The sequence below is a fragment of the Bos indicus x Bos taurus genome, chromosome 3 (assembly GCF_003369695.1).
Source record: "Bos indicus x Bos taurus breed Angus x Brahman F1 hybrid chromosome 3, Bos_hybrid_MaternalHap_v2.0, whole genome shotgun sequence".
Lineage (NCBI taxonomy): Eukaryota > Metazoa > Chordata > Mammalia > Artiodactyla > Bovidae > Bos > Bos indicus x Bos taurus.
In genome coordinates, this window is record NC_040078.1 from 66,918,923 (window position 1) to 66,938,855 (window position 19,933).

At 37.1% G+C, this 19,933-nt stretch overlaps 1 protein-coding gene across 6 annotated transcripts in view; it reads right to left on the reverse strand.

Annotated features, from left to right (window-relative positions):
* Positions 1–19,933, reverse strand: part of NEXN (nexilin F-actin binding protein) — a 58,267-nt gene that overhangs the window by 32,722 nt on the left and 5,612 nt on the right. For 3 of the 6 annotated variants that reach the window (XM_027536827.1, XM_027536826.1, XM_027536828.1), the window contains exons 2-5: positions 2,078–2,156; positions 635–826; positions 352–430; positions 118–266 (exon numbers count right to left, since the gene is read on the reverse strand). In XM_027536827.1, coding sequence (XP_027392628.1) covers positions 118–266; positions 352–430; positions 635–826; positions 2,078–2,104 — 447 coding nt within the window. In that variant the 5' untranslated portion in view covers positions 2,105–2,156. The remainder of the gene's footprint in view (positions 1–117; positions 267–351; positions 431–634; positions 827–2,077; positions 2,157–19,933) is intronic. The other 3 variants (XM_027536830.1, XM_027536829.1, XM_027536831.1) reach the window with 1 other exon arrangement.

Below are 19,933 nucleotides of genomic sequence, written 5' to 3' on the forward strand. Positions count from 1 at the left end.
CTGCTATTTAATAGGTTTATGTTATAGTAAAACACTTTGATTAGGCAACATACTGGTTAGTTTTATTCTGTACAATTAGTTTCTGCAGCAAATACTGACTGAATATCTATTGTATACCTGCTCAGCCCTTCTTGCTAATTCACGTTGTATCTTCCTCTTCTCTAAAAGGTCCTGCTCAATTCGGCGTTTTCGTTCCTCCTCCGTCCTCTTCCTTTGTTCCTCTTGTCTTTGTTTCTCCATTTCAGCAAATTTACCTTTAACAGTTCCTAAGAATATATGAAACAAGTTTGACATTTTGTTTTGTTTCTTTGTTTGCAGTTTTATTTACAGTTTACCCCTCAAGTGGCTTACCTGTTAGCTTTGGGACATAAGCCTTTTCTACTTTAGAAGATACCTCTTCTTCATCATCAGAAGCAAGCATTTCTTTAATCTAGATGGGTAAATAAATTAACATGAACATGTCAAAACTTCAGACTAAATCATATTATATGCAGAGTTTGAAATTAGCTTATAAATGCAGAAAATATTTTAAGTACAGTTAATATGAAATGTGGTTAATGTGAATAATAAATAAAATGTAAATTCAAATGGTGAAAATTTGCACAAGAATAAAATAAAAATAAAATAAAATAACCTCCTGCTTTCTCCTGTTCCATTCTCTCTCTCTAATATATTGTTCTTTTCTTCTTTGCTTTTCGTCTCTAGATCTCCTTTGATTTCTTTCTTCCCTTGCTCTCTGCATGGCTTCAAACTTATCCTTTACATCACCCTTGCCAAGTTTTGGCACATAGGTTTTTGGTATAGGTTTAGATGAAGAAAGCAGAATCTTCGTTAGAAGAAAATAAAGAGAAGAAAGTTAAAAAAAAAATAAGAAAGGAAGAAATTAGGTAAAGATAGATCAGAATAAGCAATATCAGAAATATTTATCAAAACAGAATATAGAAATGAGTTTGAAACCTTTATTTGTATAAGAATCAGATTAGATACCTTCTAAAATCTAAGTATGAAAGATGATATTACAGAAAATATGAGAGTAAAAATGTTACTAATATATTGCAAGGAAGTCCCATTTTGTATGTGTTCCACTGAAGCTGAACGCTGGAAAAATATAAACTTTGAAGACTGCATTCCATTTCAAAACAACCTGTATTCTACTGACCTATTTCATTATTAAAGATTCAGATTTTACTTGCTTAAAAGATACCAAGTCTAATTTTAATAAGTTAGATAAGTTGAAAACATAGCAAAAAGCTTAAGCCTAATTTATATATTAATTTTCTTGCTTGTTTCTGTATCTAATATGAGGAAAACTGAAGAGCCTTTGCTTCTCATTTGTGGTTGAGGTGAGCCATGGCCTTTGTGCACAAGCAGTGATTTTTGTTGTTACTACTGCTGCACTGCCCATCTAGAACTTCTTTAAGCCAACACTGAAAATACGTGAGAATGCGGTATCATTCCAAGTAGGATGTGCTCTAGGGAAAATTTCCAAATGACAAACAAGCTTTCCAAAGAAGGAGGAATCTGTTAAAAGGCTGGAGAAACGGGTTTCCTCCATTTTGAAACCAGGAAACCAAATTATTTTTATCTTTTTGAAAATTACACTGATTTCTAAAAGAAGTTTCAGTAAATAAAACTTCATCGCCTCAGAACACCAAACTCCTTCTCCTAGTGTTAATGGCAAATTGATTAATTAATCTGTGGCATACACAGCCTCTATTTTATTTTCTACTTATGGTGTCATTGATTTCTCATAAGAGTATATGTCAATTCTGGGTTTTTTTAATACTGAAAAAACAATTTCTAAGATTTGTCAATATGTTAAAATTTACTCAAGATGCTAGCCATCACATCCACTTTACCATCACACACACAATTTTATAATCATGCTTCCTAGATAAGAATCCAAATGAAAATACTGAGACCAGCTTGTGAATTTTATCTCTTCTTATGTCTTACATCTTGACACTATGTTACTATGAACTTCTGTGGATGACCTTTCCACCAGTTGCCCTTCTAGCAGTTATGCAGTCAACTCTAAGATTCCCCCATTTTTTAACTTTTAAGTTAAAAAGCTTACCTCAGCCTTTTGGGAAATATCATTCATGTTTGCTCTATGTGGTCTTGGGGTGATTATGAAGCTTTGTAATTTTCTGCTCCTGAAAAAAATATTAGTATTGAGTAAGAATTTTTGATGACTTAATTTTTTAAAGTGCTATATAAATATTTTTATAAAGAGAAATAGCACATTTATTACCCCTCAAAAAATAATGACATAATCTAAGCACATAATTAACTACAGTAACTCTCAGTTCTTTCCCCAAGATTTAGGGTATAGAAGGTATAAGGTGCATGGTGTTAAAAAAATCCTTGTAAGTTAATAACCCAAAATAGTTTAGTGAATGTGTCAAGTGCCTGTGCAAAGAATTTGTATTGTTATTGGATGCGTATTATTCTATAGTTATCAACGAGGTCAAGGTGGTTGATGATGTTATTTGGATCTTCTATGTCTTTAATAAAAAAAATTTTGTTTTGGTCTAGTTCTTAACCTCGGAGAAGGCAATGGCACCCCACTGCAGTACTCTTGCCTGGAAAATCCCATGGATGGAGGAGCCTGGTAGGCTGCAGTCCATGGGGTCGCTAAGAGTCGGACATGACTGAGCAACTTCACTTTCACTTTTCACTTTCATGCATTGGAGAAGGAAATGGCAACCCACTCCAGTGTTCTTGCCTGGAGAATCCCAGGGACGGGGGAACCTGGTGGCTGCCGTCTATGGGGCCACACAGAGTCAGACACGACTGAAGTGACTTAGCAGCAGCAGTTCTTAACCTATCTAGAATTGTCTATTCCTTTAATTCTGTCATTTTTATTTCATGTAATTTCAAACTTTTAACAATGCATATGCATGCGTGTGTGTGTACATATGCCATTCCCCTTTTCTGCCTACTTCTGTATTGATTGAATATTTTTTACAATTTTATTTTAATTTGCCTATTGGCTTTAAATTTTCAATTTTAAAAAATTCGAAGGTATAATAGACATACAGTAAGCTATATTTTTTGAAAGTGCATAGTTCAATGAGTTCTGACATATGTATATACCCAGGACACTATCAGCACAATCAAGATATAAATATATAGGGATTCCCTGGTGGTCCAGTGGTTAGAACTCAGCACTTTCACTGTCGTGGCCTGTGTTCAATCACTGGTTAGGAAACCGAGATCCCAAAGCCACACAGTGTAGCCAAAAAAAAAAGAAAGAAAAAAACTGAATATATACTTACACCCAAAAGTATCCCAGATCCCCTTAACCTCCCTTTTCTTTCAGCTGTTCCCACCTCCATTCCTAGGCAGATAATGCTTTCTATCACTTGTAGATTAGTTTACGTTTTCTATGAAAGGAATCATACAAGCATGTACTCTACTGTTCAGCTTCTTTCACCATGCATAATTATTTTGAGATTCATCCATGTCATTGCATATACCAAAAGTTCATTTCTTTTTATTACTGAATAATATTCCATTGTATTAATATACCAGAGTTAACCACTGTTAATCATTCATCTGCAGATGGACATTTAAGTTGTTTCCAATTACTATTAAAAATAAAGCTGGTATGAGTATTCACGTACAAGTCTGTGTGTGGACATATGCTTTTTTATTTCTCTTGGGTAAATAAATGAAGTATAATGGCTAGGCCTTATGGTAAATGTATGTTCAACTTTTTAAAGAACTGCCAAACTGTTTTCTAAATGGCTGTACTATTTTATCTTCCCACCAATATGAGAGCTATACTTTCTCTGCATCTTCGTCAACACTTGGTATGCTGCTGCTGCTGCTGCTAAGTCGCTTCAGTCATGGCCGACTCTATGCAACCCCATAGACGGCAGCCCACCAGGCTCCCCCGTCCCTGGGATTCTCCAGGCAAGAACACTGGAGTGGGTCGCCATTTCCTTCTCCAATGCATGAAAGTGAAAAGTGAAAGTGAAGTCGCTCAGTCGTTCTTAGCTACCCCATGGACTGCGGCCCACCAGGCTCCTCCATCCATGGGATTTTCCAGATAAGAGTGCTGGAGTGGGGTGCCATTGCCTTCTCCAACACTTAGTGTAGTCTTCTTAATTTCAGACATTCTAAATGTATGCAGTGACATCATATTATGGTATTAATTAACATTCCTTGGTACCTAATGATATTGAACATCTTTTCGTATATTTCTTTTCTATCTGTAAATATTCTTTTATGAAAGTGTCTACTTAAATCTTTTGCCCATTTTATTGTTGTTCAGTTGCTAAGTCAGGTCTGACTCTTTGCAATCCCATGGACTGCAGCACGCCAGGCTTCCTCGTCCTTCACTGTCTTCGAGAGTTTGCTTAAATTCATGTCCATTGAGTCAGTGATGCCATCCAACCATCTCATCATCTGTTTCCCACTTCTCCTCTTGCCCTCAATCTTTCCCTGCATCAGAGTCTTTTCCAATCAGTTGGTTCTTTTCATCAGGTGGCCCAAGTATGTCTGTGTCTGTGAGATAATTATGTTTTTTCATCTTCATTATGGTGAACTACATTAATTTGGTTTCAAATGTTAAATAGACTTTATATTCCCAGGATAAAATTCACCATGCATTATCCTTTAACATACTGATAATTTGATAAAACCTTTTGAGAAGTTTTGCAACCATGTTTATAAAGCATATTGGTCTGCAGATTTTTTTTTCTTATAACGTCTGTTTTTGTTAACAGAGTAATACTGCTCTCATAGAATGAGTTGAGAAGTATTTCCTTTTCTTTAATTTTCCCTAAGAAATTTCTTCCTTTTATGTTTCATGCAGAACTGGTACTAATTTTTCCTTAAATGTTTGCAAGAACTTCCCAGTGAAGCCATCTGGGGCTAAAGTTTTCTTTTGTGGCAGGAGAAAATATGATAGGAGGGAGGTGGACATGATTCCATGTAATTATTAACAAGTTCTTAACTTTGGTCAGTTAGTAGGTCTGTGAGTGCTTACTATATTATTAACAATAATTGCCCAATAAAAGTAGGTCGTGCATGAATGTGCCTGAGATAAAAATAACAAACAGCTCTAGTTCTGTTCTCTTACCTGAGCCATTCTATTATATCTAGAGTTACCCATTAGATATTTCTTCCTGTATAACTAACAAAACCTAGTCTTCACTGTCATAGCTTCTCAAGTTTTAGAGTTATTTATGGTTCATTCTTCTTCTATATATCCTAATTTTAACAGATTATCACAATTTGTTAATGTTACTTTCAAATTTATTCTTATATATTAATTACTTCACTATTTTTACTGCTCCAGTATTAATACAGCCTTCATCACCTCACAGTTTGATTACTACAATTTGATAATCAGATCTAAATTCCAACTCTGTTGCTTCCTAGTTAGGATTAGATAACATATAACATGTTATCTCAAAAATAATGCCTTACATTATTAGGTATCAATAATTTTGATTGATTTCATTACTCATGGTCTCCCTTAACCTTTTCAGCAAAAACCTACATTTCCCTGCCAGTGAGCATATATTAACATGTTATTTGTGCAATTTAAAATAGTAATACAAAAGTGTATGATGAAAATTTGTGCAATCTCATGAGATTATAAGGACTGATCATTTTAGCTGAATTAATTGACCAGCAGGAAGTCTTTTTATCCTGGTGAAATTAAATAAAATTGTGTGGCTTGTTGATACTGTCAAGAGTAATCCTGGAGAATAAATGGATCAGTTAACACTTGTCACCTAGTTAAAAAAAAAAAATTCAAATTAAATTTTGACTTCTTTATAGATTCAGAATAAAATATTGATTTTTTAAATGTAGTATGAACAAAACCACTTAAAATAGTTTTTAAAGTGTCATTTCAATATTCTGAGCTCTCATTTTGAAAGTCTGTGAAAATTTGAGTAGTACTAATGTTAACATTATTGCTTAAAATATAAGCAAACTATCCTTTGCTGACAGTTTACTCTGTTCTGAGCTTTGAGGATAAAAAAATTAGCAAAATAAGTTAATTAGCTCTTGTTTTTTAAGGTGTAAATTACAAACCAGTAGGACCTATATATCTTTCATAGTTTTAGGTTGAACAAAAAAATTTCAAAATCAAGCAGATAAATATTTGTAGGATTTACAGATAATTTTTAAAAGACATTACACTGCCTGGTAGAAACGATAGCAGGATTCCATTGCTAACTCTGTTGTCTTTCTGTGCTGAACCAGGGTTAAAGGTATAAATTAGACTACATTTGGTTTATTAATTTTACAGGAAACAATTCTGTTCCACAGTCATTGACTGCATTGTATTCTCTCACTGGTACTATTGTACTATCTCACTAGTACATCCTTTTATCACAATATGAATAATTTATGATGATAATAATCCAAGCTAATAGTTATTGAGCCTTTACTGTGTGCCAGGTAATGTACCAGCTGGTTAACAATCATTATTTCATTTATTTTCCACAATATTCATTTGAAGTGAATACTATTATCAAACCCTATCTCAAAAAACTTTCCAAACTCAGTCATTTAAAATTTCTTAAAATATTAATATGAGAAAAATGTCTTGGAGTTTCTCTAGTAGGATTTGAAGTCTTATGGAAATTGTTACAGAAAATGAGACTTAGAAAAGTCAAGTAACTTGCCAAAGACCATACAAACAATGAGTGGTGGACAAAGGGGACACAGATTGGCAGTGTGACTACTGAGTCTGCACTCTTACCCATTGTATTATGCTGATGCCAAGAAAGCAGCACAACTGCTTTGTGTGATGGGGATGAGGGGAATACCAACCAGCTTATAAGCTTTGACTTACTTGTGTAATCAACAGAGCCTTTAATCCAATTATTTGAGAACCACAATTCCAAGCAGTAGAAATATGTCGGAAGCTGAAAAGACATGATTAACGGTATTCTCTACACTTAGTGAATTTGTAATCTTTAGCTGGCAACTAGTAGCAGAATACGGTGCTGGATGAATTGAGAAACAGGTATTTTGCCCTATGAGAGCATCACAGAGTTTTTATTTAAGTAGCTTATTTCCTTTTAAAGTGATACAGGCTAACAGTTATTCTCTTGATGTTAAGCAGAACACAGACTGAGGTTACGAAATTATTCCCAGGTACTGAATGAAATGCTGCTATCTCAGCTGGTTGTGGTTTAGAATTCATTTAGCGAACTCATTCATGTGGGATGAAGTCAGGGGCCGTTCGGGCTCTGATTTTTAAAGTGCCCAAGTCAGCAACACGCAAGCAGCACTCTGACTGCTGCAACTAAGGACAGTAAAGAATCCAGTAACAATATTCGCATGCATGTTATTCTCTTGATTAAGGAACACATGGATATATTCTATCATTCTGCTAAATTGCCAAAAGTACAAAGGCTTCTAAATTTTTATCTAACAGAACATTATTTAACAGTGTAATCCAAATTCTTTTATTTGCTTAATGACTGAGAATTTTGATTTTATGAAAACTTTATTTTTTTAATGCTGTTGTTGCTTAGTTGCTAAGTAGTGTCCAACTCTTTGTGACCCCATGGACTGTGGCCCGCCAGGATCCTCTGTCCATGGGATTTCCAAGGCAAGAATACTGGAGTGGGTTGCCATTTCCTTCTCCAGGGGCTCCTCCTGACCCAGGGGTCAAACCCACATCTCCTGCATTGGCAGGCACTGGCAGTTGGACTCTACCGCTGAACCACCAGGCTGCAGCCAGGTCTTAGTTGCAGTACACAGAATCTTTTTTATGTGTTGCAGCATGCAGGTTCTTTAGTTGAGGCATATAGGATCTAGTTCTCTGATCGGGGATCAAACTCAGGGCCCTTGCAGTGGGAATGTGGAGTCTTAGCCACTGGACCACCAGGGAAGTCCTATGAAAACTTTTTAAAGTATTAATTGACTCCAACAAAGTCATAATAAGGACTCTATGAAGCATTTAAAAATTAGCTGAATGTCACACATTTTAGTGAATCTCAACACTAAACCGTAAATCCATCAAGGAAATTCCTGTGAAAGGGAGTCGCAGACACTGAACTTTAGTCAAGGAATGGAGCCATAGTGCTAACTTGCAGCTGAAAATGTTTGTTTCCTTAAATCCTCTTCTTTCTCTCTCTCTATCCTCACTCTACAAGCCTGAAGTACTCATGCCCTTCCTACCAGACAGACACAGTCACCTTCGTGCATGCTAAGTCACTTCAGTCCTGACTCCTCGTGACACCATGGACTGTATGTAGCCCGCCAGGCTCCTCTGCCCATAGGATTCTCCAGGCAAGAATACTGGAGTGGGTTGCCATTTCCTTCTCCAGGGGGTCTTCCCCACCGAGCGATCGAACCCAAGTCTCATTATGTTCCCTGCATTGCCAGGTGGATTCTTATCACTAGCACCTGGGCAGTAACCTTTAACCCTGACACAACTGTCTCCTTTTCTGTCAGCCAACCAGGGACCATGCTGTGGACTAAGTTGCTCAATATGTAAATGACTGTAATTATATGTTGTACAATGTGTATTATGAAATTAAAATTTAAAAACAAATAACACGTACAGTTTCAATCTTGTCATAACATTTCATAAACCTTCTCATACAAAAGCTTACAGATTTGTGTATTTTTTTAATTGGACAAAAGTTTCATACAAATATAATATGAAATCTTTCAAAATTTTCTCCTAGAACTTTTGATGCTTAAGGACCTTGGTAGAATTCAGAATTATAAATATATCTTAATGATAATATCTCACTTAATTGTTGATTTTTCAAACACATGGCAACAAAGATGGAATTCCCTGGTAGTCCAGTGGTTAGGACTCAGCACTTTTACTGCCAGGGGCTTAAGTTTGATCTCTGGTTGGGGAACTAACATTACATAAGCTGTGCAGTGTGTGTGGCCAGAAAAGCAAAAACAAAAGACAACGATGGTGGAAGAAATACTGGAATTAGAGCCTGAAAACTTTGATGAGGTCATTTATTAGATGTATGGCCCCGGGAAAGCCAGTTAAATTCTGTGAACTTCCATTTTACATGTAAATTAGGCATAATAATGTTTTTCTCTTTATGAAGTGAAGTGAAAGTCACTCAGTCGTGTCCGACTCTTTTTGACCCCATGGACTATACAGTCCATGGAATTCTCCAGGCCAGAATACTGGAGTAGGTAGCCTTTCCCTTCTCCAGGGGATCTTCCCAACCCAGGGATCAAACCCAGGTCTCCTGCACTGCAGGCAGATTCTTTACCAACTGAGCCATAAGAGAAGCCCAAAATTACTGGAGTGGGTAGCCTATCCCTTCTCCAGGGGATTTTCCCAACCCAGGAACTGAACTTAAGTCTCCTGCATTGCAGGTGGGTTTCTTTACCAACTGAACTATCAGGGAAGCCCTTTTCTCTTTATGCGTGTATGCTAAGTTGCTTCAGTCGTGTCTGATTCTTTGCAACACTGTGGACTGTAGCCCGCCAGGCTCCTCTGTCCATGTGGATTCTCCAGGCAAGAACATTGGAGTCTGTTGCCTTGCTCTCCTCCAGGGGATCTTTCCAACCCAGGGATCCAACCTCATCTCTTACGTCTCCTACAATGGCATGCAGGTTCTTTACCAGCTGAGCCTTAAGGGAAACTGTCCATAATGTCCATTTTATGGACAGTTTCTACCTTCTGAACTTCACTGCTGCATCTGACACTCTATCACTTCTCTATTCTGAAATCCTTCTCACTTGGCTCATGATACCATTTCTCTCCCTGTTCCTTCATGTTTCTAACCATTCCTTCTCTTTGGAGGGTTTCTTTGCCTCTCTACACTTCTTCAGTGTTGTTGGCCCCCATGTTTCAGTCTTTGCCCTTTTCTTCTCACTCTAGACTTTATTATTATTATTATTATTTTAACTTTACCATATTGTATTGGTTTTGCCATACATCAACATGCATTTTTATTTCAATGAGTTAATACACTTTGGTTGTTTACCTCTCTGGTTTCATCTTTCTCCATACTTCCCTCCCACTCTATCACATGTCCTGAAATACTGGCCCACCTGAGCCTTTACACAGCTAGCTCCCTCAGCTTGATATTCTACTCATTCTCTTAGCTAACTCCTACTAATTCTTTAGTTCTGAAACTGTCATTTTTCTCCAGGAAGCCTTCCTTGACTCATGAGACTGGGTTAGGTGCTTCTCTGCTGCTGCTGCTGCTAAGTTGCTTCAGTCATGTCCAACTGTGTGCAATCCCATAGATGGCAGCCCACCAGGCTTCCTGTCCCTGGGATTCTCCAGGCAAGAACACTGGAGTGGGTTGCCATTTCCTTCTCCAATGCATGAAAGTGAAAAGTGAAAGTGAAGTCGCTCAGTCGTGTCCGACTCTAGTGACCCCATGGACTGTGGCCCACCAGGCTCCTCTGTCCATGGGATTTTCTAGGCAAAAGTACTGGAGTGGGGTGCCATTGCCTTCTCCACTAGTGTGTGTTAAAACAGCACTCCCATGCTTACCCTAATTATGGCATTCACCACAGTATAAGGGCTTCCCAGGTGGTGCTAGTAGTACAGAACCTGCCTGCCAATGCGGGAGACATAAGAAATGTGGGTTCAGTCCCTGGGTCAAGAAGATTCCCTGGAAGAGGAAATGGCATCCCACTCCAGTATTCTTGCCGGGCCAACCCCATGGACAGAGGAGAGAGGAGTTGCAAAGTCAGACATGACTAGAGCATTCCAGGCAGTAGTAGAGGATGAGATGGTTGGATGGCATCACCAACTCAACGGCTTGAGTTTGAGCAAATTCTGGGAGATGGTGAAGGACAGAGAAGCATGGTGGGCTGCAGTCCATGGGATCATAAGGAGTTGGACATGACTTAGCAATTGAACAAACACAGCAACCATAATATGTGGTAATAAAGCACTTTCTTGACCACCTCCTCTACCAGAAAGTGAGGTCTTTGAGAGCATAGACTGTATTTTATATACCATTGTATCCACAGTATTTAGCACGTGCTGATATATAGAACAGAGAAGGCGATGGCACCCCACTCCAGTACTCTTGCCTGGAAAATCCCATGGACGGAGGAGACTGGCAGGCTGCAGTCCATGGGGTCGTGAAGAGTCGGACACGACTGAGCAACCTCACTTTCACTTTTCACTTTCATGCATTGGAGAAGGAAATGGCAACCCACTCCAGTACTCTTGCCTGGAGAATCCCAGGGATGGGGGAGCCTGGTGGGCTGCCGTCCATGGGGTCGCACAGAGTTGGACACGACTAAAGCGACTTAGCAGCAGCAGCAGATATATAGAAGACTTATATAATAATTGTTTACTGAATAAGTAAATCCTGCCAACTTACAGAGGAAGCACTTTATATGCTGGGATATATTGTGTGACTCTCATTATGGTTAACATTATGTGGGACTACAATATAAATAGAACACACCATTCATCACACAAATATTTATTAAGCAACTCTTATGTGCCAGGCACTCTGCCAGATGTTGAGAAATGCAGCACTGAATAGACAGACACTCTCCCTATTCTCATGTTATTAATAGTCTCCTGGCCAAAACTCTGAACAAAAGCCTTGGAACAGGAATTTTAATGGTCCAGCCCACTATGCTATCTGTAGACTCAGGTAAGATTCTAACATCAACCACACCTGATACAGAATTGAAGACAGCAGACACCATACCCCAACCTTCCCACTAGAGGCCTAAGGTCGGGGACTTCCATTCTCAGTCCACGTTTTGCTCTTCTCTTACTTCCACCTGGACCTTCATCTGCATATTTGGTAAACTTTATGTTCCTTTTCTACAACACAGAGGATTGATTCCTTCCTAGTGCCTAGCTCCATGCCTGCTAATTAATAAACTATAATTTAAAATAAATCCCCAAAGCCATCATGAAAAGGTTTTCAATATCCATGTAGTAACCATCAAAGCAAAGAACTCTAAAAGATCCCATTCCTTTGACTCAATTTTTAATTCCCTTAATAAACTGTCTATACTACATTTTAAAATCTGCTGTTGAATATTTCCAAAAGATTTTCAAATTAATCTTTTGGTTTTTTTTTTAATTTTTATTTTATTTTTAAACTTTACAATATTGTATTGGTTCTGCCATATATTGAAATGAATCTGCCACAGGCATACACTTGTTCCCCATCCTGAACCCTCCTCCCTCCTCCCTCCCCATACCATCCCTCTGGGTCGTCCCAGTGCACCAGCCCCAAGCATCCAGTATCGTGCATCAAACCTGGACTGGTGACTCATTTCATATATGATATTATACATATTTCAATGCCATTCTCCCAAATCATCTCACCCTCTCCCTCTCCCACATCAGTGTCTCTTTTGCTGTCTTGTACACAGGGTTATTGTTACCATCTTTCTAAATTCCATATATATGCGTTAGTATACTGTATTCGTGTTTTTCTTTGTGGCTTACTTCACTCTGTATAATAGGCTCCAGTTTCATCCACCTCATTAGAACTGATTCAAATGTATTCTTTTTAATGGCTGCGTAATACTCCACTGTATATATGTACCACAGCTTTCTTATCCATTCATCTGCTGATGGACATCTAGGTTGCTTCCATGTCCTGGCTATTATAAACAGTGCTGCGATGAACATTGGGGTACACATGTCTCTTTCAATTCTGGTTTCCTTCAAATTAATCTTTTGGAAATATATTCTCAAATTTCAAATATCCATTCAATCTTTGATCATTTTATCATCTCCCACTTTCATGCTTTCTACATATATTATTAGTTAACATATAGATGAGTTTCACCTACTTGTCTATAAACTTATGTGGAATTTGCTGCTATATTTGTTGCTGTATAGCACAGAGTTCCCAGGCCCTCCTTCAACTTCACATAATAATCCTTACTAGAAATATTCATATATATTTATTATTCATGTGGATCATTATCATTATGATCAATAAACTTAAACAAAGTTTAAGGACACAAAGTTACCTTGGTTGCTATAGGAAAACTTATTAAATACAATTTCTTCAAAGTTCTTAACTGGCACATATAATCAGAATAATGATTTTAAAGTACAGGTTACATATTGTAAAATAAAGTTTCAAAAGCTCCAGAATGGGACATCCTTGACAGTCTAGTGGTTAAGACTGTGCTGCCAATGCAGGTGGCTCGGGGCTTGGGTTCGATCCCTCGTGGGGGAACTAGGATCTTATATGCTGTGCAGTCAAAAAAAAAAAATTCAGGGTAACTTCCAGCCCCAGTTATTTTGATTTCTAATAATGTAACAGCTTGCCATTCTTTCTACCTTCATCAACTTGGCTACTACCTTCTCTACCACTCTGTGCTCTTTAACTCTAGTCTATGACTCCAGCTCTGCGGATGTTAACTACGTAAGCCCAGAACTAAAATTCTTACCTGGGCTTATTAGGCCCTTTTGCAGGTTCTCCTAGCCTCTCTGACTTACCTTGTCTTCTCCCATTCCTTCAACCTCCCATCTTGACAAATATATTCAGTGACTATTTCGACCTCTGAGAGATTTTTTTTCTCCCTGTAGTGCATATAGTATCTTAGTTCCCCACCAGGGATGGAACCCGTGCCTACTGCAGTGGAAGCTCAGAGTCCTACCCACTGGACTGCAGCGAATTCCCTCCAAGAAAATTCTTAAGCCACTTCCTTACCAGTGAAGTATTTTCCCAAACTAACAATGGTGGTTTTCTGCATTTCACGCTAAGAATGGACTTTTTTGCTTTCAGTCTCTGACATCTCAAAATGTGCTTAGATTTTTCTAGATATATGTAGATTTTCTGGTTTCTAGATGCATCTGACATAAATCAAAAATTTTATATTAAACATATCAGATATATTAGTCTAATCTATCTTCTTTATTTAACTTTTTATTATTTCAGGAATATAGTGAAAGCAACTAATATAATCAAACCTCATATACCCACTAAGCTTCAACAAGTATTCGCTTCTTCCATTGTCTTCAACAATACAATCTATTTCATTTACTTTGTCCAATATCTATTTCAGCATAATGCACAATACTTTATAGATGCTCTAAATCCTCCTCCAGCTGCACTCGCCACATTCTAGGCACCATGCAGTGCATCCTCCTAACACCTCAGAATTATGCCCAGAATCAAACCCTATAATTCTGGCCTTTGATTCTTTCTTGGGAAGACTTTAAAGTAACCACTCAAAGGAAACTGGAGAGTTCTCATTTGAGGAAGTCATTAATAAAATGAACTTACGTATATCAACAAAATGTAAGAATTTTTAAAAAGTTGTAATAAATTAGAGGAAAGACCTGGTTTCTCTACATTATATAAAGGAGAAGAGTGGAAACTAACAACTGAATCCCTATTATCTGCCATATACTAGGTGGTTTGCATGTTATTTCATAAACTTAGAGGTGATAAGTATGATAGAGTCAGAAATAATTGGGAAATGAAAAATTAGCTAAAATGAATAAATATGTACTTATTAATTAATTCAAAAACATTTATTAAACATCTTTCTACAATGTGCTAGACAGTATAAGGCACTACATATACAAAGATGAATGTAGAATAAAATATTTATTTTCAGGGAACTCATAGACCACATGGGATGACAGACAATAACCAAGAAAATATAAAAGGGCCCAACGTACAGGCCTGCTATTGAGGAGCTCAGAAGGCTTTTGTTTATATAGATTATATCTACAGATATCAATGTATTAAAAATTAGAAGAGAATTTTCAAATATATACTTGTCATGGGAAATAATAACAAACCTCCTATACATCAACATAAACACATTTTATGAAAAAAAATGTATTTTCCAAAATAAAAATACTTAGGAGAATGACATTGTTTTACATGTTTGCACATCTCTTTAATATCTGGCTTAAAAAAAAGATAGCTATATTCTCATATCTACTTCTGTATTCAAACTATTGTGATATGTTGTTTTGATTGAAGTATGTAAAGAAAGTATGGCCTCATACAGATATGTAGTTATAAAAGAAAGGTCTATGGGTCCTTGAAGGGTCTTGGGGACTTCTAAGGATTCTAAAACCATATTCTGAGACTTGTTGAATTATAGGGAAAATATTCTATCAAATCACACCAGTTTTAATTCAAAAAAGAAAGTAGTTTGAGTGGGCACTCCCTGTCTGTATTCTAGAATACTAAATAAGGATTAGTTTAACAACTTAATTCTTACACTCAGTAACCTAAATACCAAGGGATTTTATATCTGGAATCTCACAGACTTTTCTTAATCTAGTATTAAGTGACTTTTCTTATCTGAGCAGGCAGATGTCAGGTCTTTAGCCACCTTAAAGGAGTAACAGCAGCACAACAATTAGGCCCCACTGTACTTTTCTAAATGTCTGAGATCTCAGGCAAGCCAGATGAATTGTTATCAAAAATAAGAGAAAACAATGACCTAAGGATAAGGTTGAACATGTGATTCATCAACAAGTTTGGTCATAATAAAGGGACGATGAATAATAAAGGGATTTAATTCCAGGTGGCACTAATGGTTAGGAATCTGCCTGCCAATGTAGGAGACACAAGAGACTCAGGTTCAATCCTGGGTTTGATCCCTGGGTTGGGAAGCTCCCCTGGAAAAGGAAAATGGCAACCCACTATGGTATTCTTGCCTGAAGAATTTCATGGACAAGAGGAGCCTGGCAGGCTACAGTCGATGGGGTTGCAAAGAGTTGGACATGACTGAGTGACCAAGAACAGTACACAGAAGGGATTTAAGAATGCCAATCCAGCATATTAAGTGCTGATGTTAAATGAAGACAACTAAGTATCCAGCATAGGGTTCTGAGGGAATATTGTATGCAGTCTTACTATAGCCTGTCTATGATCTATCAAAAATGCATTTTTTTCAAACTTGACAGATTAGACCTGTATTTATAACATAGTATTTTTGTGAGGAAAACCTACTATGTACCAGGAATTATGCCTTGGTGATGGTATGCAAAATATATGTGACAGCCTTTGAAATCAATTAGCTTTGTTGGGAAAAATAGATGGGACCACAACTAATGATAATACAAAGTAGTAAGCGTACATAATAGCAGGATATGTACAGAGCTAGAGAAATATGGAAAAGTCATGGAAAAGATCATGGTGGGGTTAAGGAGGAGGTGGGGTTTAAGGCAGATTACACAGAGATAAATGGTGACATTTGATGTAGATACTGAAGGATAAGAGGATTTCACAAAGTAGAAAGGAGAGTAAGGACATCTAGGCAAAAGGAGCAACATGAACAAAAACATCCAAGCCTGACAGCCCACTGAAAATTTGGGGAGCTATGAGTTGTCCAGAGAATGTATGGTAAACTAGAAAGACAGACTGGACACAGAATGGAAAGATTCCCAAATGCCAGACTAAGAAAAAGTTTAGACTTGATCCTACAGTCAATGGGAGCCAGCAAAGGATTTTTAAAGCAAACATGTGACTTAATGATACATGTATTATAGAAAAGAAAAAGAGACTGATAGCAGTGCAGAAAATTGGAGTAAAATGAGGGAAGACTACAGGGAGAAAGACAAGTACAATGATCTTGGCAAGAAAAGATAAGGGCCTGAATTAAGATGGTAGCATTAGGAATGACAAGTCATAAAAGATATTTTAGAAATAGGATTGACAAGACGTGGTAACCCATTTATTCATTTATTTAAGAAGTATTTATTAAGCTCCAACTATATGCCAGAGATGATCCTAGGCTGTGAAGAAATGAAAGTGAACAAAAAGACAAAGTCCCTTCCTCCAGGGAAGGGGGCTGTCTTGGGAGCATTATTGCAAAAATTTTGACCAATTAGATTTGAAGGGCAGAGGTGAGGAGAGGAAGGAAGGAATTGGTTCAAGGTTTTTATTTTGAGTGAATGGATGAACAGGGTTACCATTAAAAGCATGTTTAAGGGGTAAAAAAATGAGTTCAGCTTTGAACAGGTCTTACTACCTGTCAGAATTACATTAGGGGTCTTGTTATACATGTACTAAGAATTATGAATTTTTAGAGCTTATTCACTAAAGACATTAAAGACCAATTAGTCAAAGCCATTCATTTATCATAAGAAAAAACAGGAGGCTCAAAATGATTCAGTGACTAATCCAAGGTTGTAAACTGTTCAGCAGCAGAAGAAGGAACTAGACTCCAAGTTTCTTGACTTCTAGTCAACTACTTATTTCACTCTACCATTCTACATTTTTATCTAAAAGTACTTGAAATACATATACATGAATTGTATATATGTAAAATTAAAAGACGCTTATTCCTTGGAAGGAAAGTTATGACCAACCTAGATAGCATATTCAAAAGCAGAGACATCACTTTGCCAACAAAGGTCCATCTAGTCAAGGCTATGGTTTTTCCAGTGGTCATGTATGGATGTGAAGAAAGCTGAGAACAGAAGAATTGATGCTTTTGAACTGTGGTGTTGGAGAAGACTCTTGAGAGTCCCTTGGACTGCAAGGAGATCCAACCAGTCCATCCTAAAGGAGATCAGCCCTGGGTGTTCATTGGAAGGACTGATGCTGAAGCTGAAACTCCAGTACTTTGGCCACCTCATGTGAAGAGTTGACTCATTGGAAAAGACTGATGCTGGGAGGGATTGGGGGCAGGAGGAGAAGGGGACGACAGAGGATGAGATGGCTGGATGACATCACTGACTCGATGGACATGAGTTTGAGTAAACTCCGGGAGTTGGTGATGGACAGGGAGGCCTGGCGTACTGCGATTCATGGGGTCGCAAAGAGTCGGACACGACTGAGTGACTGAACTGAACTGATGTGCTTAGTTGCTCAGTCCTGTCTCTTTGTGACCCTATGGACTGTAGCCTGCACTGCAAGCAGATTCTTTACCTCTGAGCCACCAGGAAAGCCCATATACATGAATACATAAACAAATATACTAATGTTGGTATCAACTGGCATAGCAATTAATGAGGTAGACTTCAGGAAGTTTTTTAAAATGACTTAATAGCTTAATAAAAGGTGTTTCAAAAATATACTTTGGGGCTGTTATAAAGTAACTTACAGGTTGAATACTAAGGTATAGAACTCAAACTTTGAAATAATATGAAAGTCTCAAAGTAGAATATAATATTAAGTATAACAGATTATCTTAAAATATGCATGCTAATGTTCCCATTCTAAAATTTCACTGGACCTCTGTTTGACCTCTAAATGTTCTAAATTTAGTTACTTTATTTGATTTTTATATGTGCAATTAAAATATTTCAAGATAGCAAATAACGCAAGACTTAAGAATTTTAAATCATAACTCTCTATCATTTACAATAACTGTTTCATCGTGTGAAAGTATTATCTCCTTTCTCAAGGAGAACAGACTTGACAAGAAAGTGACAGCTTTAAATCTGCATTTCATTAAACTCAAGTAAATTCTTTGTCTCAACTTTTAGGAAGGTTATAGACAGAACACTTACCTATATACTAGAAGTAAATGTTAAAACCCACCTCTTTATAGAACAAACAACATTGTTTTCAGCTTCATAAAATGTGAGCCTAAATTTTTATCATTTTCTACTTGTACAAGAAATATAAACTTATGTAACCTTATTACATTTAATGAAGGTTGTAACCTTCTACTTTGAAAATTATATTATTAAACATTATAAACCTCATTACAGTTCAAAAATATGAAACTAGATCCTATTTTACCTACTTAAAATAGTGAGTTTTTTCCTCCTACCAATACATAATTCCTCTCTGATAATCAACAATCTTTTTTTTTTTCCTTTGGCTGTTTCTTTCATTTTGTTTTTTAGTTTTTAATTTAGTTTTTTAGTTGAAGTACAGTTGATTTACAGTGTTGTGCCAATCTCTGCTGTATAGCATAGTGACTCACTTACACACATTTACACATTTTTAAATATTCTTTCCCATTGTGATTTATCATAGGATATTCAGCACAGTTCCCTGTGCTGTACATTAGGACCTTGCTGTTTATCCATTCTAAATGTAATAGTTTGCGTCTACCAACTCCAAGCTCCCAGTCCTTCCCTCTCCCTACCCACCTCTGCCTTGGCAACCACAAGTCTGTTTCTATGTCTGTGAATCCATTCCTGTTTTGTAGATAGGTTCATTTGTGCCATATTTTAGATTCCACATATAAGTGATATCATATGACATTTGTCTGTCTCTTTCTGACTTAGAATGATAATCTCTGGTTGCAGTCACACCAACAATCTTATTTTCAACCTGCCTCGTCATTCTTCCATATTAATATATAATACTTTGCACTCGTATGACTGTGTGGAATATTTTTCAAAGAGCATTCACCATACTCTGAGTCCCTGAAGGGAAAACCTGTGCTCTACTCCATTTTTTATCTTTAGTGTCTCACCTAGCAACTAGGACACAGTACAAAGTCAGTTCACGTTTGAGCTAGTGGATGAATAACTAAGAGATACCAGAAAACTGTCTGATCCAAAATGAGCCCAAATGAAACTTTTGTATGATATCTCTAAAGGAAAGCTGATGATGAGGATGCATGAATGAATGAGTGAACAAACAAACAAAATTGTAGAGAATAAAATTAAATGGAGTCAGTTTACATTAAACTAGATATCATGAAAAACCAGATGTGGGATTCCCAAGCAAATGGATGTGGTGATTTCTGGAGCACACTGGAATTCCTCAACCCTCTTCAAGTGGAAGATGGCCTTTCAGTGAGGGACATAACTGGGAATGGAAAGACCCAGGCCTCTGGCTCCAAACAAGTGGGTAGGGCGGTTAAGTAGAAGAATAGCAGTAAACTGCACTTTATGACCAATGTGTAAGGGCTGCTAAAACTCTCCTGAAGACTTCTAAGATGGGGAAGACGTAGGATTATTTAAGAGTTCCTAGGAAAGAATTCTTTCCCAGAAGTATCTCCCCTATACTTTCTAAAATCCCATCAGTTAAAATATTTTGTTTTAGTTCTCAAAACATGGTTCCTTTCAGTTCAACTGACA